The sequence below is a fragment of the Nicotiana tomentosiformis genome, chromosome 5 (genome assembly GCF_000390325.3).
Source record: "Nicotiana tomentosiformis chromosome 5, ASM39032v3, whole genome shotgun sequence".
NCBI lineage: Eukaryota > Viridiplantae > Streptophyta > Magnoliopsida > Solanales > Solanaceae > Nicotiana > Nicotiana tomentosiformis.
In genome coordinates this window covers 30867306-30886903 of record NC_090816.1, presented here as the reverse complement: position 1 = coordinate 30886903, position 19598 = coordinate 30867306, and the positions used below count along the sequence as shown (strand labels likewise).

General features: G+C 37.9%; 1 protein-coding gene across 4 annotated transcripts; it reads right to left on the bottom strand.

Moving 5' to 3' along the window:
* Nucleotides 1–1349: 1349 nt before the first annotated feature.
* On the bottom strand, nucleotides 1350–19017 carry LOC104091784 (cytochrome c oxidase assembly protein COX11, mitochondrial). 4 transcript variants are annotated; one of them, XM_009597201.4, is made up of 8 exons: nucleotides 18881–19017; nucleotides 17196–17328; nucleotides 16683–17049; nucleotides 16551–16603; nucleotides 14744–14816; nucleotides 14525–14629; nucleotides 1797–1877; nucleotides 1350–1704 (listed from the first exon to the last, which is right to left on the bottom strand). In XM_009597201.4, exons 2-8 carry the CDS (start codon nucleotides 17276–17278, stop codon nucleotides 1603–1605), a joined length of 864 nt encoding a protein of 287 aa, XP_009595496.1. In that variant the 5' UTR covers nucleotides 17279–17328; nucleotides 18881–19017; the 3' UTR covers nucleotides 1350–1602. The 4 variants fall into 4 exon arrangements, with proteins under 4 accessions (XP_009595496.1, XP_009595497.1, XP_009595498.1 ...); XM_009597202.4 differs by lacking the exon at nucleotides 18881–19017 and adding an exon at nucleotides 18236–18600; XM_009597203.4 differs by lacking the exon at nucleotides 18881–19017 and having other exon boundaries at nucleotides 16683–16783; nucleotides 16948–17049.
* Nucleotides 19018–19598: the final 581 nt, after the last annotated feature.

Genomic DNA, 19598 nt, shown 5'->3' with positions numbered 1-19598 from the left:
AAACCCCCAATTTCCACCATGAAAAACCTAGATTTTAGGTTGAAATCTTAGAAAAAGTAGTGAAAGATTGAAAGAAACTAGTTTAGAATCACATACCAATTATTTGGGGAAGAAAAGTTCTTTGGAAAATCGCCTCTAGGGTTCTTGAGTTTGAAAATTTGAAGAATGAACCAAAAATTCCATCTAAGTCATATTTGATCAGGTGCAGATGTCGCATTTGCGACTTGGGGTTCGCAAATGCGATGAGTAGCTCGCAAATGCGAACCCATCAGTGGTCGCAATTGCGATGATTGACCTCGCAATTGCGAGGTGTGAGGCCTGCAATAAAACTGAAGCACACCAACAATGCTCTAAGTCCAATTTTTTCACTCCGTAGCCTATCTGAATTTCACATGAGCCCTCGGGGCTCTAAACCAAAAGTGCACACAAGTCTAAAAACATCATACGAATTTACTCGCGCGATCAAATCGTCAAAATAACATCTAGAACTACGAATCGGACACCAAATCAAAGAAAATTTTCAAGAAGACTTTAAAACTTCTATTTTCACAACCGAACGTCTGAATCATGTCAAATCAACTCCGTTTCTCACCAAATTCGACATACAAGTCATAATTATTATAGTGGACATGTACCGGACTCCGAAACCAAAATACGGACCCGGTATCAATAAATCCAAACATCAGTTAATTCTTAAAAACCATTAAACTTACTGATTTTCAATTTTCAACAAAAAATTCATAGCTCGAGTTAGGGACCTCCGAATTCGATTCTGGGCATACGTCCAGGTCCCATATTTCGATACAGACCCACCAGGACCGTCAAAACACGGATCTGGGTCTGTTTACTCAAAACGTTGACCGAAGTCAACTCAAATTAATTTTTAAGGCAAAAATTCTTATTTTTATCAGTTTTTAACATATAAGCCTTCCGGAAGAACACCCGGACTGCGCACGCAAATCGAGGAAGGCTAAAATGAGGTTTTTGAAACCTCGAAACACATAATTAGATTCTAAAATATAAGATGACCTATCGGGTCATCACACTATATCTAAGTAAGCTTATCTAATCGGCTATAGTTCTAAAGTACTTGAGAAGGTGAAGATATGATGGTAGACAAGGTAGGAAGGAGAGCCAAGGCAATCCAACCTTAACGACAGAACGTCCTGAATAATCAATTCATTTGTCAAGACAAAACATTCCCTCTTTGCCTTCGATCACATAAAAGAATAACTTTTACAGGCCTTTGTTTGTTAGACTAGATTACTAGTCACTGTAATGCGTCATGCCGACTTGGAGAGTGATAAAACATATTTTTGTTGCGTATAACCATGGAAGTTGATAATATCTATCATCCGACACCACAGAAAGGCAAGTAAATATCACTGCAAACAGAAGGTTACAATTGCTGCAGCCAGTCAAAATTTTCCAGTGTTTTTAGATTTATTGTATTAGAATGTAAAATGATTTTCTTGGGTCCATTAAAAACACAAACTGCAGCTGAAATAACGTTATCACTATTCTTTCCTTTGTCACCTATCAAAACGAAGCTTATTCCTGTAGTAAATTACATCTCCAGTGACCGTGCGAGAAGCGGCTTCTTTAATTGTCAGAGACCTTAAAAAATGTGTATGATAGGATTATATTGTTGATGCCATCCATTTTGGGGTCGGTTTCAAACTCAGGATCAATGTAAAAGAAAACCTACAAATGAAAGTTGATTATTTGTTAAATGGTAGGAACACAGGGATTGAAGTAATAATCTTCAGGCCAATGAAAGCTGATAGGTTACTTACAGGCATGTCAATCTGCTCCCCAGGAAGCAATTTCTGTTCCTCAAAGCAAAAACACTGTATTTTATTGAAATACACAGCAGCCTGAAGAGACAAAGATTATGTTTCCCATTAGAAACTTTGATGTAAGTGCCCTTATGGATACATAGTACTGCCCTGCACCTACTTATCGAAAAAATATAACTTGCACCTTGCAGCACCATAGAAAACCAAACAAGTATTATGCCAATGTGTAGTGGAAGCAACTAGATTTTTATAAAAAAAACTCCTTTCTAAAATGGCTTAAACATTTTGCAAACAGCGAGTTGATTGTTAAGAAAAATTGACACTAATTCCTCTTTAGGCATGGCGACAAATACCAAAAGAATCTAGTTGACCAATAGCAGAAGAATTTAATTACCATATACTGACGATAAAAGGTGACATTGTGAGACTAAAACCTAGACTGGAGAGAAGGTTCATAGAAGAATAAGCACCTTAATGATGAAAGTAACTTATCATATAATCTACAAAAAGTTCAAGAATACAATGATGAGAAACTTTTTTGATTTTGTACAATGATGAGAAACTTCCACTGAGCGAAAGACGAAATTCCAAGTTGTATCTCATATTAATCATTTCCGTTTTTGGGCCACTAGGAGGAGATGACAATAATGTCCTGCAAAGGCGCAAACCCCTTTCAGATTGACAGCTTTTACTTTTATCTCATTCTTCAAAAGAAATATGAGTTGAACCAATGTTCCTAGGTGGTACAGGAACTGCATGCTCAATAAGAGGAGGTCAAGGGAGTAACGGACTTGATAAGCGTGGTTGCAAGTAAAATTAATGTTGGATAGGGAACACACTAAGCCTTGTTCCTTTAGAACCTATGACTGCTGTTACCTTCTCCTTTTTTTCCCCAAATCTGAAGGAAGTTAGACACAATTTCAAGTTCTCAGTGGCTTGAGGGGAGCAGAAACACTATTAAATCCATTCAATAAGAGATGCGGCTATTTTTGGGAAGTTCATGTTAGTGGTCCAATTTTCTGATGAGCAGGGATTAAGACGGGTATTATTTCAATTATATAAGAAGTCAATGTAAAAATTAAATTGTCTGGACAGTTATGTCATGAGAAGCCATCCACATGCTGAAGAATTTTTACAGCGACCAAACTACAAACTTTCGTCTCTGCTTAATTCCTAAATGGGGCTTCCAGAACTAAGAGCTTTAGCATAATCCATCAGCTATTTAATAATACAATTCAAAGGTATCAGCCTCTTGACTTCTCAAATAAAATCAGCTCAGGTCTTTTTTTTTATAAGGTAAAATTTATTAAAAACCAGTACCAAGATACTACTGCAACAAGTACGAAAGGAGCATGACTTGTTTTACATTAAAGATTCAGAGATACTAACAAGTCCAGCAAATCAGCCATATTCAATACAATATTTCCCTTCTGACCAATAATACAGAAGCTGAACGCATTTATGTTTAGCTACTGATATAGATTCCATTATATCTTCAAAGCACCTCCTGTTTCTTTCACCCATACAGTCCAGATAATGCATGAAGGTATTCACATCCACAGCTTCTTCTGGTATCAACCAACTTTAAGTGATTACCAGCAACCTAATAAGCTTTTGAAATCCGTGGCACCACCTATTGCACTCCCCGCATATTCGAAAATATAACCCAGATCCGCCATGTGTAATTGCAATGAAGGAATAAATGTTCAGCAGACTCAAAGGCCCCTTCACAAAAATAACATTTACTGCATAACTTAAAACCTCTCCTCTGCAGATTCTCTTGGGTCAAACACGCCCCATGTGATACCAGCCATCCAAAACAAACCACTTTGAGCAAGGCTTTTCCAGATCATCTTCCAAGGCCAGGTTGCATCAAAGTCCCCAGACTGTTTCTGTAACATTCTGTAAAAAGAATTTACAGTATAGATAGCATCTCTGTTGCCCACCCAGCGCAGAGAGTCTTCTTTATTCTTATCCAAACAAAGAGCATCCAACTTCTGCAGGAATAAGCTAACCTCTGCCATTTCTCAATCACAGAAGTTTCTCCTAAAATGGAAATTTTCATTCAGCCTCATCAAAGCACTCAGCCATCAGAGCATCAGAATTGATGACCAAGCTGTACAAGCCCGAGTATTGATCCTTAAGCAGTCCTTCTCCAGACCAATTATCACTCCATAACTTGATTCTTCTTCCATTGCCCACATTTTTTTAATAAGGTAAACGTTTATTAATAAGGTACCAAGATGGTACAAAATGGTACAAGAGGCAGCCCAGATAACAACATTCTCATACTGTCCTCTCCTTCCTAACATCTCCAGAAAGTCCATACACCAATTCTGATCTACTAAATTACTACAATTTTTTTCTGGTCAAAACTAAATTACTACAGATTATGAAGACGTATTTTAAATTCTAACAATGTGATTCCTATGCCCTTCAAAGCAAGCCTTGTTCCTTTCCAGCCATAAGGTCCATAGAATGCACAATGGAATGGTTCTCCATATCTGTTTCAGCCTTCTAGATACTCTTTGAGATTGCCAAGCTTCTATTAGACCCCTTACAGTTTGAGGCATTAGCCAAGATATGCCACAAATGCTGAAAAATAGATCCCAGCATTGCCTAGATACACTACAATGGAGGAGAAGATGATTTACTGATTCCTGTTCTTCTTCACACAAGTAATATCTATTGCACAACCTTGAAACCTCTTTTCCGCAAGTCCACAAGAAATCTTTACTGGTTTGGAGTCCAATGAACTTCTCTACCATACTTAATCTCAACAACAGCTTTCCATAAAGCCTCTTTGCCATCACTGAATCTCCAGAGACATTTACATAGCAAACTCTTGTTGTGAAGCTTAAGGTTTCTCACCCCAAAGTCCACCTCCTTCCTCATCTCTTCTCACTGTATCCAATTTCCCTAAGTGAGTCCTTCTATTCATTGTATTGCCATCCCAGAGAAAGTCTCTTCTTATTTTGTCAAGCTGTTTCTCCACCTTGGCAGGAATGGGGAGTAAAGACATACGATAAGTAGGAATACCATCCAATATAGTATTGATAGTATTGACTAAAGGCAACCTTCCACCAATGGAAAGATATTGTTTTTTCCTAGGAACCAGCTTTCTTTCACATTATTCAATAACATCCTGCCATATCCTGCTGTCCTTCAACTTTGAACCCACTGGTAACCCACAAGATAGGTGGTAAGCAGCTTCTCAGTTTTGCACCCGAGTATGTCTGCCAGGTCTTCAATGTCATTTTCCAGCATTAATGGAGAGAATGAAGCTCCTGGACAGATTAATTTTAAGGCCTGACACAGCCTCGAAAGCCAGCAAAACAACTCTCAAATGCAGAAACTGTTCTTTTCCTGCACCGTACAGCAAAAGTGTGTCATCGGCATATAGTATATGTGAAATTTCCACCTTTCTTCCATCAGATCCCTCTATGCTAAAACCCTTAATCCATCCCTTTTCTGTAGCATTTTAAGCATAACGCTTAGAATTTCCATCACAAGCAGAAACAGATGAGGGCAGAGGGATGCTTCAAACCCCTCTGTGACTTAAAAAAAGCCTTCCCAACTACCATCACTTAATACTGAAAATCTTCCTTTGGAGATGAGGTTTTCATCCATTTATCTCCAAAGTTCAACTATAAAATCTCCAGAAGACATGACCAACTCACGTGATTGTAAGCTTTTTCTAGGTCAAGCTTACAAACCACCCGAGCCAAACCTTAAGGTCTATAATTTTTTTTTAATTTTAAAAAGATCACCTGAAGATGGTAGGAGTAATTCGAACAACCATGCCTTCTGCCACCTAATGTGTGAACTAGACAATTAAATATGGCTCTACTAGGGTGACTATGCTATGAAATTGAAAAGGCATATCACCATTTTTGTTGCCATTTCATGCACTTCTCACAACAATGTGATTTTGAGCAAAGGAACAGAACTACAAAATATATAACATTCAACTGTTAACAAAAAGGTAGACAAACAATCTCTACAAAGTTCCAAATAGGGCAGTGACATGGGATCTCATCCTTCACTTCTTACTTTCAGGCAGAAGCCTAGTAGCTAGGAGTGTCAAATGTGGCCCAAAAATTGAACGACCTGCCCAGAGTTTCATGGGTTGGGCATAAGATTATTTAGTAATGGGCTGATTCTTAACCCACCCAATATAACCCGTTTTAAAATGATACCCCAGTACTATGCCAATTGAAACCGTTTACTAACCTGAATGTCTCCCACTTCTTCACGCTTTTTTTCCCAAAATCAATTTCTCTTCGGCACTCCTCAGAGTTACCTCTCATGCCATCTCTCTCTCTCTTTCTCTCACTCTCTCCTCAGTACTACTCAGTGGACACGCCGAAGAGACTGAACACCAAAGGCTTTGTTGATTCCTCCATTTTCTTCAACAAAGTAAAGTGTGCCCTATTTTTTCTCCTTCTTTGCACTTTGTTCCCATTTTTCCACTGTTCCCAATTCGAAAAAGTAGGAAAAAATGCCAGCATTTATACAGGATAATCACAAGTCAGTTATAAATCTACTCTTTTTTTAATATTATAAATCTGCTCGATAATCAATTCCATGGAAAGTTCAAATAAAAGGGTAATTTCATGTCTTATCCTAATAGGTCCTAAGAGTCATGCTCTCTATTAATCAAAACATCAGTACAATTAACTTTACATATGCAGAATCACATGTGAAGATAGAACTATAGAGGATGCAGTCAGGGATTCTTGCACTCATATGGTAAAAGAAAGAAAAGAGGCAATAATAAGAGATTGTCTTCATGCGCTTTGGCCTACGACTTAGAATGGGGTCAGAGTCACCAAGATTTCTCTTGGACTTGGTGAGACCTTGTCTGGTCTCTGAAGATTGGCGTGCTAAAAGCACGAATTGGGAGCCCTTGCACAAAGATGGAATGTGCATCCATCTGTTCTTGGTGGTGACATTCAGGGACTTTCTCCAAAGAAGGAATATGAGATAGAGAGAGAGAGAGAGAGAGAGAGGCGCCGCATGTGGCAGAGTAATGAGCAACACGTGATGTGTGTTCTTGTTAAAGTGTGTGACCATCTCATCTAAAAGCTTAGGCTGTTAGAGAGACATTTTATCAGTTCTGTTCATCCACAGTTATAGAGAGAAGCATAAAATGAGAGAAACTAGTTTGGTCTCATGATGTGTGTTGCATTCATTCACAGTTATCTGAGAGTATAAAATGTGAGAAGCATAATAAACTTGATAAAGTTTCAGGTTTCATGTATACAAAATATCGTTTTGGTTTAGGGCTTAGGAATAGTTATGTTGACAAAGAACCAAGATAATATGGATCATGACAGGCAATCTAAAGTTTTCAAAAAAAATTGTGAAACTTGATATTAACATGAGTAGAAGCTTTAGACCAATGACCTAAACTGGAATGACTACCACAACTTTTATTGTTTACATTCACTAACAAATTCGATTGGTCTCGTGATGTTTGTTCTGTTCATACACAGTTCTTAGAAGCACAATATGTGAGAAACACATTAACTAATAAGAATAGAATAAGATTTGTAACTGTTTTGGAAAATATTGTATTCAAAACAATTTTTTTTTAAAAATAGTTCTCAATATATAGCATAAGCGGCATTGATGATAAAAGTAGTCATAAACGATTAAAATGTGAGAAATATCAATGTGTAACATTTTTTCAATTTGACTTAACTTTGTGATCTACGCCGTTCAAGAATTGGAAAATGTGGATTCCAATGGATTTATATTGTTTGAGATGCCTCTGGACTTGAGAGTTGAAGATATAACTTTCAGTGCAATTGTTGCAGACGACTTCCACCAAAGTTTTCAAATTAGAGAAGCTGGTGAGTTCTTCGTAGCAACCTAAGAACCTATGTTGCTCAGACTCTCTGAAAATGTCACTAGATGCGCGTCAAATCCTGCAAAAGTAGTGTATGTTTGGAGGATCCGACACGGGTACGGCATCAGGAGAGTCCGTGCAATGTAGCTCAGAACGTGCGACGCACACATATACATACAATAGACAGATGCCTCAGATGCATATTGCTCATTTTCCTACCATATGCGGTGCCTCTATCTCTCATATTCTTTCGTTAGCAAAAGTTGTCGACTGTCACCACCAAGGACAAATGACTTCCATTCCATCCTTGTGCAAGAGCTCCCAATCGTACTTTTAGCATGTCAATCTTCAGAGCCCATATAAGGTCTCACCAAGTCCAAAGAAAATCTTGGTGATTTTGACCCCATTTTTTTTTAGGCCAAAACGCACAAAGAGAATTCTCGCTTTTGCCTCTTTTCTTTCTTTTACGACTTGAGTGCAAGAATCCCTGACTGCATCCTATAGTTTTCAAATTAGAGAAGCTGGTGAGTTCTTCGTAGCAGCCTAAGAACCTATGTTGCTCAGGCTCTCTGAAAATGTCGCTAGATGCAAGTCAAATCCTGCAAAAGTAGTGTATTTTTAGAGGATCTGACACGGGTACGGCATCAGAAGAGTCCGTGCAATGTAGCTCAGAACGTGCGACACACACATATACATACAATAGACACATGCCTCAGATGCATATTGCTCATTTCCCTGCCATATGCGGTGCCTCTATCTCTCATATTCTTTCATTAGCGAAAGTTGTCGTCTGTGACCACCAAGGACAAATGACTTCCATTCCATCTTTGTGCAAGAGCTCCCAATCGTACTTTTAGTATGTCAATCTTCGGAGCCCATATAAGGTCTCACCAAGTCCAAAGAAAATCTTGGCGATTTTGACCCCATTTTTTTTAGGCCAAAACGCACAAAGAGAATTCTCGCTTTTGCCTCTTTTCTTTCTTTTACGACTTGAGTGCAAGAATCCCTGACCGCATCCTATAGTATTCAAATTAGAGAAGCTGGTGAGTTCTTCGTAGCAGCCTAAGAACCTATGTTGCTCAGGCTCTCTGAAAATGTCGCTAGATGCGAGTCAAATCCTGCAAAAGTAGTGTATTTTTAGAGGATCTGACACGGGTACGGCATCAGGAGAGTCCGTGCAATGTAGCTCAGAACGTGCGACACACGCATATACATACAATAGACACATGCCTCAGATGCATATTGCTCATTTCCCTGCCATATGCGGTGCCTCTATCTCTCATATTCTTTCGTTAGAGAAAGTTGTCGTCTGTGACCACCAAGGACAAATGACTTCCATTCCATCTTTGTGCAAGAGCTCCCAATCGTACTTTTAGTATGCCAATCTTCGGAGCCCATATAAGGTCTCACCAAGTCCAAAGAAAATCTTGGTGATTTTGACCCCATTTTTTTTAGGCCAAAACGCACAAAGACAATTCTCGCTTTTGCCTCTTTTCTTTCTTTTACGACTTGAGTGCAAGAATTCCTGACTGCATCCTATAGTTTTCAAATTAGAGAAGCTGGTGAGTTCTTCGTAGCAGCCTAAGAACCTATGTTGCTCAGGCTCTCTGAAAATGTCGCTAGATGCGAGTCAAATCCTACAAAAGTAGTGTATTTTTGGAGGATCCGACACGGGTACCGCATCAGGAGAGTCCGTGCAATGTAGCTCGGAACGTGCGACACACGCATATACATACAATAGACACATGCCTCAGATGCATATTGCTCATTTCCCTGCCATATGCGGTGCCTCTATCTCTCATATTCTTTCGTTAGCGAAAGTTGTCGACTGTCACCACCAAGGACAAATGACTTCCATTCCATCCTTGTGCAAGAGCTCTCAATCGTACTTTTAACATGTCAATCTTCATAGCCCACATAAGGTCTCACCAAGTCCAAAGAAAATCTTGATGATTTTTACCCCATTTTTTTTTAGGCCAAAACGCACAAAGACAATTCTCACTTTTGCCTCTTTTCTTTCTTTTACGACTTGAATGCAAGAATCCCTGACTGCATCCTATAGTTTTCAAATTAGAGAAGCTGGTGAGTTCTTCGTAGCAGCCTAACGCTGGCAAGTGGGCCGGTCCAGGCCCGGGACCGGCCCGGGACCGCGGGCCAGGACCGTTAGGATCGGTTTTAATGGGCCTGGGCCGGTCCTATGCTTTGGGCCCGGCAGGGACCGAACCGGTCCCTTCGCGGGCCAAACGATCCCAATGGTCAACTTTTGTAAAAAAAAAAAAAAAAATTGTTCTATAAGATGTAGTACTATATATATTAATATTTAAATTTTAGCAACATATGAATATAGCATATATTAATATAGTATATGTAAATATAGCATTAATATGTATACATATGTTGTTGTTGCTACAACTTAAGTATTATCTTTAATTAGCTTTTAACTTTCTGACTGTGTAAATATTTCATGTAATGGCAGTTTTCGAATTCAAACTCTTCTTAAATACAATATCAAAAGGTGATTTAAATAGGAGTACTAAACTTGGAAATGGTTGCAGGCTAACTGAATTTAAGTGAATCATTTCATATCTTTTCTTAAAAGCATCCAAAGAAGTAGAGATTTTCTAAAAAGAATAAGATGTTAAAAAAATAGTAAAAATAAGGAAAAAGTAAGTTAAAAAAGGTTACTTTACTTAATTGTTGTCTAATTGTTTGCTGAAGTGTGAACAATTGCAACCATTACCTCGTAAGTCTCATCCTTAGCATGTGTTAATTAAAGTCTCACAGGGCTCTAAACATTATTATAAAATAATTTGCAAAGCACAAAAATTTTCTTGATTGCTCGATAAGATTCTCAAGATTATTGTTAATTATTCGATAAATGTCTTTTGTCCACCAACCAGCAAACATGATATAATTTAGCATTAATATGTATATGTTAATATAGCATATGTATACATATGTTGTTGTTGCTACAACTTAAGTATTAATATAGCACTACATCTTATAGAACTATATATAATTTTAACATCCTTTTGTCTATAATTTCTATTTAATTTTTTTAAAAAATCCGTTGGGCCCACTTAGCCCATTTAGCCCGCGGGCCGGGACCGTTTAACCCGGGACCAAACAGTCCCGGGCCGATCCCTACAAAAAGACCGTTTGGCCTGGGACCGTTTGGGACCGGCCCACTTGGCCCGTTTAGGCCCAGGACCGGCCCACTTGTCACCCTTATAGCAGCCTAAGAACCTATGTTGCTCAGGCTCTCTGAAAATGTCGCTAGATGCGAGTCAAATCCTGCAAAAGTAGTGTATTTTTGGAGAATCTGACACGGGTACGGCATCAGGAGAGTCCGTGCAATGTAGCTCAGAACGTGCGACACACACATATACATACAATAGACACATGCCTCAGATGCATATTGCTCATTTCCCTGCCATATGCGGTGCCTCTATCTCTCATATTCTTTCGTTAGCGAAAGTTGTCGTCTGTCACCACCAAGGACAAATGACTTCCATTCCATCTTTGTGCAAGAGCTCCCAATCGTACTTTTAGTATGTCAATCTTCGGAGCCCATATAAGGTCTCACCAAGTCCAAAGAAAATCTTGGTGATTTTGACCCCATTTTTTTTAGGCCAAAACGCACAAAGACAATTCTCGCTTTTGCCTCTTTGCTTTCTTTTACGACTTGAGTGCAAGAATCTCTGACTGCATCCTATAGTTTTCAAATTAGAGAAGCTGGTGAGTTCTTCGTAGCAGCCTAAGAACCTATGTTGCTCAGGCTCTCTGAAAATGTCGCTAGATGCGAGTCAAATCCTGCAAAAGTAGTGTATTTTTGGAGGATCCGACACGGGTACCGCATCAGGAGAGTCCGTGCAATGTAGCTCAGAACGTGCGACACACACATATACATACAATAGACACATGCCTCAAATGCATATTGCTCATTTCCCTGCCATATGCGGTGCCTCTATCTCTCATATTCTTTCGTTAGCGAAAGTTGTCGACTGTCACCACCAAGGACGAATGACTTCCATTCCATCTTTGTGCAAGAGCTCTCAATTGTACTTTTAGCATGTCAATCTTCAGAGCCCACATAAGGTCTCACCAAGTCCAAAGAAAATCTTTGTGATTTTGACCCCATTTTTTTTAGGCCAAAACGCACAAAGACAATTCTTGCTTTTGCTTCTTTTCTTTCTTTTACGACTTGAGTGCAAGAATCCCTGACTGCATCCTCTATAGTTCTTTATGTACATGTGCTTCTGTATATGTTAAGTTAATTGTACTGATGTTTTGATTCATTAGTTTGAGAGCATGACCCTTAGGACATATACGTTTTACATATTATGCCTATGGGATTTGAAAATGTTCAATCTGAAGTTATTGTTGTATTAACACAGTACTGTATATGTAATTAAATGTTGGTAAGTGCCTCTGCTTTCCCATTTAGAGATCCTAGATGTTCGTCGGAATTAACACCCCCTCCCCCCTTGGTGATTCATCTGAATATTACTTAGAGAAGCATAGTAGTATGTTTTAATTATCTTGATTGTGTGATGATTGTTCTGCATAGTTCAAAATTTATCTGAGCGTATAGCCTTCTGTATTAATTGTTAATAAGTTCCGTCATTACTGTTTTATGTAATTTTAGCTTGATCCAAGTAGTCTGATATCCATGTTGAAAAAAATTGTAGTCTGATTAAGCCATTACCAAGGAGCTAATTCGTTCAAAACTCAGTTGACTACTTCTATAGAAAAGGCAGAGCGTTCTTGGCTCAGCATTATAGCACATAGGGCTTCGACGCTACTACAGCGCTTCGCTAACTCGAAGCGCCTCGCTATAAGAATCTAGCTTTGCTAATGCTCGGCTAAGTCATGATATCTGTGTTGAAAAAAATTATAGTATGATATCTAGAGAAAAGGCATAAGTACCCTCTTGCACATCTAATCTTCATGGGGGTCTTACTATCCCCCTGAACTATTTCAAAGTGGATTTAATTCCACCCTGAAAAGTCACAACCAGTAATCTATCTAGTGGAGAAGTACACACGCTTGAAATGTGTATTTCACCCATTAATTTTTTTTTCCCTCCTTCCTTTTTTCCTCCACTATTCACATTTGTCGGAGATTGGTCGGAGGTGTCATTTCCGGGTTGTCGCATCTTCATTTAACATTTTGAGACGCACCCTATTGAAAAAGAGAACATAATATCCTCTAATTACACTCGTATCTTCTTCATCTTCATCATTTTCTCCATCCTCTATAATAAAAAGAAACATTCAAAAATTCCATTCATAACACACCGCCTGTGATAATACATCCACAGCCACGCAAGACCCTTTGTTTCAATCTAGGCACGCTGTAAACCACACCCTCCAAAGAAATCCTTAAGGTCATAACAAAGATAACGACCCTTTTTTTGTACTCATAATTTATTTTAAATATTTTGTGAAAAAACACAAATGCTTGGATAAATCTAGTGCTCGCCACTCCACTTTGAAGTATAGTGGAAACAAAGATTCTTCAAACCGGAGACCGATGGCCAGAATAAATGTCGGAAACGTGTGATTAGGTTATCTGGCAAATGGATCTTTGATAATAGTTCACATCCACCGTATAAAGAGAAGAGAATGACTCTGTCCCAATTTATATCGCACCATTCGGATTTCAAAAGTCAAACGAGTTTTTTTTACCGTGATTTTTTCATATAGCTTTTAAATATTTTGAATTGTTAATTGTGGTGCTTGTAATACTTTTTACTTAGTTTTCAAATATGTAAATTTTATTTCAAGAAACTTAAAAATTCTATGTCCGTATTCACGGTCAAAATTAAGAAATTTGTCTCTTAAAATCCCAACGGTGCCATATAAATTGGGACATAAGGAGTAGGAAATATATATTTACTATAGAAAATGTTAAAAAATAATTCTTTACATTTTTATTGCATCTCACTCTCTCAAAGAGAGTGAATTTCACTTACTGCCACATTAGCGCCTAGGGTGGAATTAATTCCATTTCGAAATAGTTCAGGAGGGTAATAGGACCCCTACAAAGATTAGGTGTAGCTGGAAATCCAACCTTAGTTCAGGGGGTTCTTATGCCTATTCCACTGATAGCTATGTTAAAAATAAGTAGTGCGATAATTTCATTTTTGTATTTCTTATCTCAAGATACTATAGTACTTTTTTAGTTTTGTGGAATGAGTAATTAATTTGTTCGAAAAAAAGGACAAAAATTGGGTCAAGTTGGATGGGTCACGACCCAACGCATTTCAGCCCAACCCCTTTTAGCCCAAGTAACCTTGGGGCGGGTTAATGACCCTTCCATTTATTGGTTTGACCCATTTTGAACAGCTTCAGCCCAACCAACCCATTTGACACCCCTAGTCCTAGTAGTCATTCTATCTTTTCTACTCTTTTTCCTTTCCTTTTTATTGGTGGTCGGGGTAGGCGAGAGAGGGAAGGACGGCGGTTATGTTACTTATGGTATAGTTAAAACCCTAGTGTTGGTAAATGTTTTTGAACAAAAGTGAGTAGCACCATGTTGGTGCCAACATCAATGAAAGATCACTCTCACACGGTGGCATCATAGCTCAATACTTTAAAAAAAAATTGTTTATGACTTATAATACGTTCTTTTGAGAGTAGACTCATAACTAGAAGACTAGTTTAACAGAAAAACTATCAGTATGATAAGAAGAACCTAGAGTTTTTAGATGTTCCAAAGAGGAAACATTGAAAATATAACAATAGGTGGAGGGACTAGGAAGTTCTATCTTCAAGTTCACATAAAATGTCTAAAGTTTGCATTGGATGGTGGAGAACTAGGAGGGAGTGGGGAAAACACGTTGACATCTGATTATATAAATGTATACCTTCATGGGGGTAACATTGTATGTTGATACGCCTGTAATAGGAGTCGAGCTTCGATTTTCAGCCGTGTAAAAGGCAAGAGCGCTCTCTCCCGGTTTTACTCTTACCTGCATAGCAAGACAAGGAGAAGGACATCAAGTGGAAATAGAAAGCATGCCAAACAATAAGTACGTTGACTAACTATTTACGAACATAGCACATGCCTATAACAGAAAAGGCACCTCTCGCTGTGTCGGAATAAACTTCCAAGGCATTCCATCTGCTACATCAGCATTAAATTGTACAGCAATCTCCCTATGGCCATATACAAGAGCTAGATAAAAAATGTGATGCAGAACAACAAAAAAGAATCTTCCTTTAAAAATATATGATACTAGAAATCCCATTAGTGTCAAAATTTGACCCCAAAAGAAAAGATAAATAGATATTCGGAACTCGAATACTTCTATAATGATATTGGCCGCACAACTGCATGCATGAGATGCAAGAGAGAAAACGCATTGCAGCAAACTGGTATTTCAACTTCAAAAAAGCAGATTCTCGAATGAAAAGATTGCACTTCTAGTTGAAAGTTAGAATAACTAAAAAGATGGCAAAAAAGCTATGGAACTGTTATCTGACAGTTTTACAAGTTCTCTGTAGTATTTGCTTCACTAAAAAGCACTATCTATTAGGCAAGACGACATAAAGAATTGGGAGGAAAAAGGTTTCAAATAAGCCTGTTCCCTATACCTGCTTCCGTGGCCAAAAGACTAGATAAACTACGTAGAGAGTTCTTGTGGAAAGGGAACAAAAAACATAGAACTTTCAATTTGGTAAGATGGGAGAAAGCTACTACAGACAGGAAAATGGGTTGCCTTAGAGTAAAGAATTTTTGAAGATTCAAACTCCAGTTTATTACAACAATGGCTCTGGAGATTCAGCAAGGAGGAAGAAGCACTTCGGGGAACCATTATTGCAGTTAAATACAGACTACTAAACCCGTGGACTACTAAACAATCTCATAATCACGGTCCCTATGGTTTATGGAGACACATCAGAAATTACATTCATTTTTGATAACCCAGAAATCACTGGAGTTCATTTCATTCCAACTCCTCACTGCAAGCTGGAAATGGCATGAAGATAGCTTTCTTGAAGGATCTTTGACTTGGGGAATCAAGTTTAACGGAGCAATTTCCTCTTCTTTTCGGTATTGAAAGAAATCAGAATGCTACTATCTCTGATTACTGGAATGAGCACTGCTGGAACTTCATTTTCAGACAGCATCAATGATCGGAAAATGGACAGTGTCACCTCCCTATGCTCCAGCTACAGAACTGCATGCTATTGCCAACCAAACCTGACTCTCTACTGTGGAAAGGTGACTCTAAAGTAAGGTTCACTGTTAGAGGTTGTTCTGAGGCAACTCTAATGTTACCATCCCTAACTGGCCATGGAAGCATATTTGCAAGATCAAAGCCCCTCAGAAGGTGGAATGTTTCACATGGTTGGTGGCCCAATGAGTGTATCTAACTCAAGGAAATCTACAGAGAAGAGGGGTTAACGTTTGCAGCAGATGTTCACTGTGCGAAAGGCAAACTGAGGGTGTCAACCACCTTTTTATTCACTGCTCCTTCAACACACAGATATGGGACTTTATTCTGAATATTGTTGGGGTTAACTGGTCAATATCGAGGACAACTAAAGAGTTACTGCAATGCTAGTCAAGGAAAAGGCTGGGAAAGGTAAAGATGAAGACTTCAAACCAACTTCCTGCAACAGTCTGGTGGACCATTTGGGAGGAAAGGAATGCAAGAATTTTTTAACGCGAACCCGAATCTGTGAGTAGCACTAAGTGCATATTTTTTTCTCTACTTTTTTTGTGTAATGTAGCAATTGCAAATGTATTTCTCAGTTTCTCTACTCAGTTGTTATATCAATAATACTTATCTTAACAACTAAAAAAACTTTCAAATGTTTCATAAACCAAAAATAGTTGCAAATTACAATTTAAAGGATCTTCAGTCAAGCACCATATGAAAATACCTGGAAGTAACTCTTCCATCTTTCGCATGCCGTGCAATCTTTTCTTCAACACTCTGTAAGGTGGTAATTTTCATTACTTTCAAGAGAACTCCGACAGCCTATCTACAACCAGATCAATAAAGAATAACTTACCTCCCGACGTTGAACTGTACCTCCATATCCTGTGGCTTGACAGAATCTCCTGTACAGAGGAACTGCAGCATAACTAGCCCCCACCATCGCAAAAACTAAACCTGTCAAGTAAAAGAGCATCTTCTTTGATTTCTTCTCTGTTGCAGTAGCCTGAGTTGCATAATGATGATGAAGATTCAACATTGGCCAAGCCCTAACTGTACTCTGCCCTCTTAAAAAAGGCAACCCTTTACAGTTATGAAGTGTAGATCTTTTAAACTCACACCTTGATGTGAAACCTCGACATCCAAGACCAAAGAGTTGTCCATGTCTGATGTCAATTGGCCCACGGTTTCTATCTTTTGACACTACAATTCCAAGATAGTCCCTGAATCAAAGAGGAATAGATTGAGCAACTTGGGACACAATCGACGACCATTATTAACTCGTTGCTATGCAAACTCGCAAAGAAGCAACCATATATGCCATTACAAAAGAACAATCAAGTGAAAAACGAAATAGCTCATCACTCACCTGGATGCGGAAAGTGGATAATAATGAGTCCTGTTTAAAGAAAGAAAAAGATTGAGTCTTCCAGAAAGCCTAGAAAGTGACATCTTCCGAGAAATTGGAAGCTACCCCGTAATCAAAATACATTCAACAGCATCTGTAGGAAAAGATATTACACCCCAATTAATAGAACTGCATATTATGTTGCTTTGCTGCTGAAGACGGTAGACAAAATAACATAAAGTATCTACAGTAAGAGGTGGCAAATGGGTGGGCTGGGTCTAACTTGGGGTCAAAGCAGGTCAAATCAATAAATGGTTCATAACCCAACTAGCCCAAAGTTTGCTTGGGTCAAAACGGGTTGGTCAAAGATGGGGCAAATAATATTATAACCCAACCCAACATTGAAAAAACTTCCTTCCTTATAAATATGAGAACCTTACCAAGTATAAAAGCTAACCCCAGTGCAACGTAAGACTTGAAACATAATATATGGTTTTAGAACACCTATAAACAAGGTGCTTCAATGTTTTCAGAGTGTTCTGAAAGAAAATGTACTCCCTTGATTTTATATTGTCACTTTTGTTTACCGGTAATTGAAAATAGGTTTGTTCATTTTCTAAAAGTAAAGTATCGATATTTGTAAACTAACTGATAAGTATTCTAAGCTGTACGTTATATTAAAATAATGAAATAATACATCTAAATATCACTAAAAGCTTATAAATATGATTACCGAAAAATGAGAAGTGATAATTCAAGCAGTATCTATTTTCATTAGAATGCTTTTCTTTTTCTTTTTGTTATTGCCTCTAAAACTTTAGACAGTGAAACAAGAAATCAACACACTTCATTCAATTCACCAAGTGTTCTAGAACCACACATTATCAAATGCATAAAAACTTTACATGACTAATTGATATCATCAGAATTCACAATATTACATTAATCAAAGTTAACTCCAACACGGAAAAGAAAAGAAAATAAAAGAAAAACATCACTTTTGATGAAGAAAAAATACAAATCAAATCCAGCATCAGATATACCAGCATAAAATCCAGTACCTTAATCCGTTGGGTCTCTTTGAGAAACCGATAGAGGAAGTCAGAAGGGCTTGATCTCTATGAGATATCAGTAAATGAGAAACTAAACCTGTTGGGTTGTGTGGAATTTCAACCCGCCGGGTTACATGATTTAATCCCAATTCTGACCCACTATGTTCATGGGTCATGTTGGGTCAACCCATTAGCTGTTTTAATAATAACACAACCCATTTAAGTTCAGGCAGGTTCGGCCGATTACACAATAATGATCTATTTTCGCCACATCTAATCTACACTTTCACACATAAAAAAGCAGGTCGGGTGTTAGATACTCATAAAGAGACTTCTCACTCATTTACATGAGCTCATAATACAGGAAAAGAGCTATCTTTGCACCTTCTTAAGCTTCTTACTCCTAAATTAAAGACCAAATAAAGCTCCACTTTACAACAAAGTTTAAAGTGCAATAAAAAGTATTCAAGGTCCATATATAGAAGCAGAAGAATAAAAATCTCCTGATAACACGATAAGCACTTTTTCTTTTCAGAATCACCTATATTACTAATAATAAGAGGCACATTACACCATCACATATTTGTTATCACATGAGATAAATTCACATTTTACCATTAAAGAATAATTGGAAATGGGGTTTAGGGAACTTACAACAGAGCTTCACCGTAGAAAGAGTTGGGTGAGGAAATTACAGAGATGAAGAGGAGTGTATTGGCTGACAAAGGGAGAGTCGTGGCGGGTCATTAGACCAGACGACATTTGGGCTTTTTGCGAGTCCACGGGCCCAATTTATCTGTTTGTTTTCGGGAAGTGAACAGTTAGCTAGTAATAAGACATCTTATTTACTTTTAAGTTACTGTTTAAAATGTCTTTAGTCACTCCCATAATAAACTTTTACTCGCCCGAATGAAAATACACTTTTTTTAAGCTACTGTTTAAAATGTCTTTAGTCACTCCTATAATAAACTTTTACTCGCCCGAATGAAAATACACTTCTGCTTATAATAACTTATGAGTTTGTTACTGTAAGTTCAGGACTAGTTATCCTTAATTTATGAGCTTGTAAGTCTAAGTTTAAGACTACTTGTCTCCTTAATTTATGTGCTTTAACTCTAAGTTAAGGACCAAGTATCCTTAATTTTTGAACTTCCAACTCTAAGTTTAGGACCAAGTATCCTTAAATTATGAACTTGTTACTGTAAGTTCAAGACTAGCTGTCTTTAATTTATGAACTTGTATGTCTAAGTTTTTATTCTTGTAACTCTAAGTTTAGGACTATCTGTCCTTAATTTCTGTGGTTGTAACTCTAAGTAACGGAGGGAGTACACTTTACAAAATAAAAGGTTTTCCCAAATATTCGACATTCCAC

Bases quoted from the DNA above. Each gene is read 5' to 3' on its own strand.
- LOC104091784 (XM_009597201.4), bottom strand. From the start codon at position 17,278: ATGTCACTTTCTAGGCTTTCTGGAAGACTCAATCTTTTTCTTTCTTTA. The intron at 16,604-16,682 runs GTAAGTTATTCT...ACCACCTTACAG, and splicing joins GTACAGTTCAACGTCGGGAG to AGTGTTGAAGAAAAGATTGC. The intron at 14,630-14,743 runs GTGCCTTTTCTG...CTTGCTATGCAG, and splicing joins TTATTCCGACACAGCGAGAG to GTAAGAGTAAAACCGGGAGA.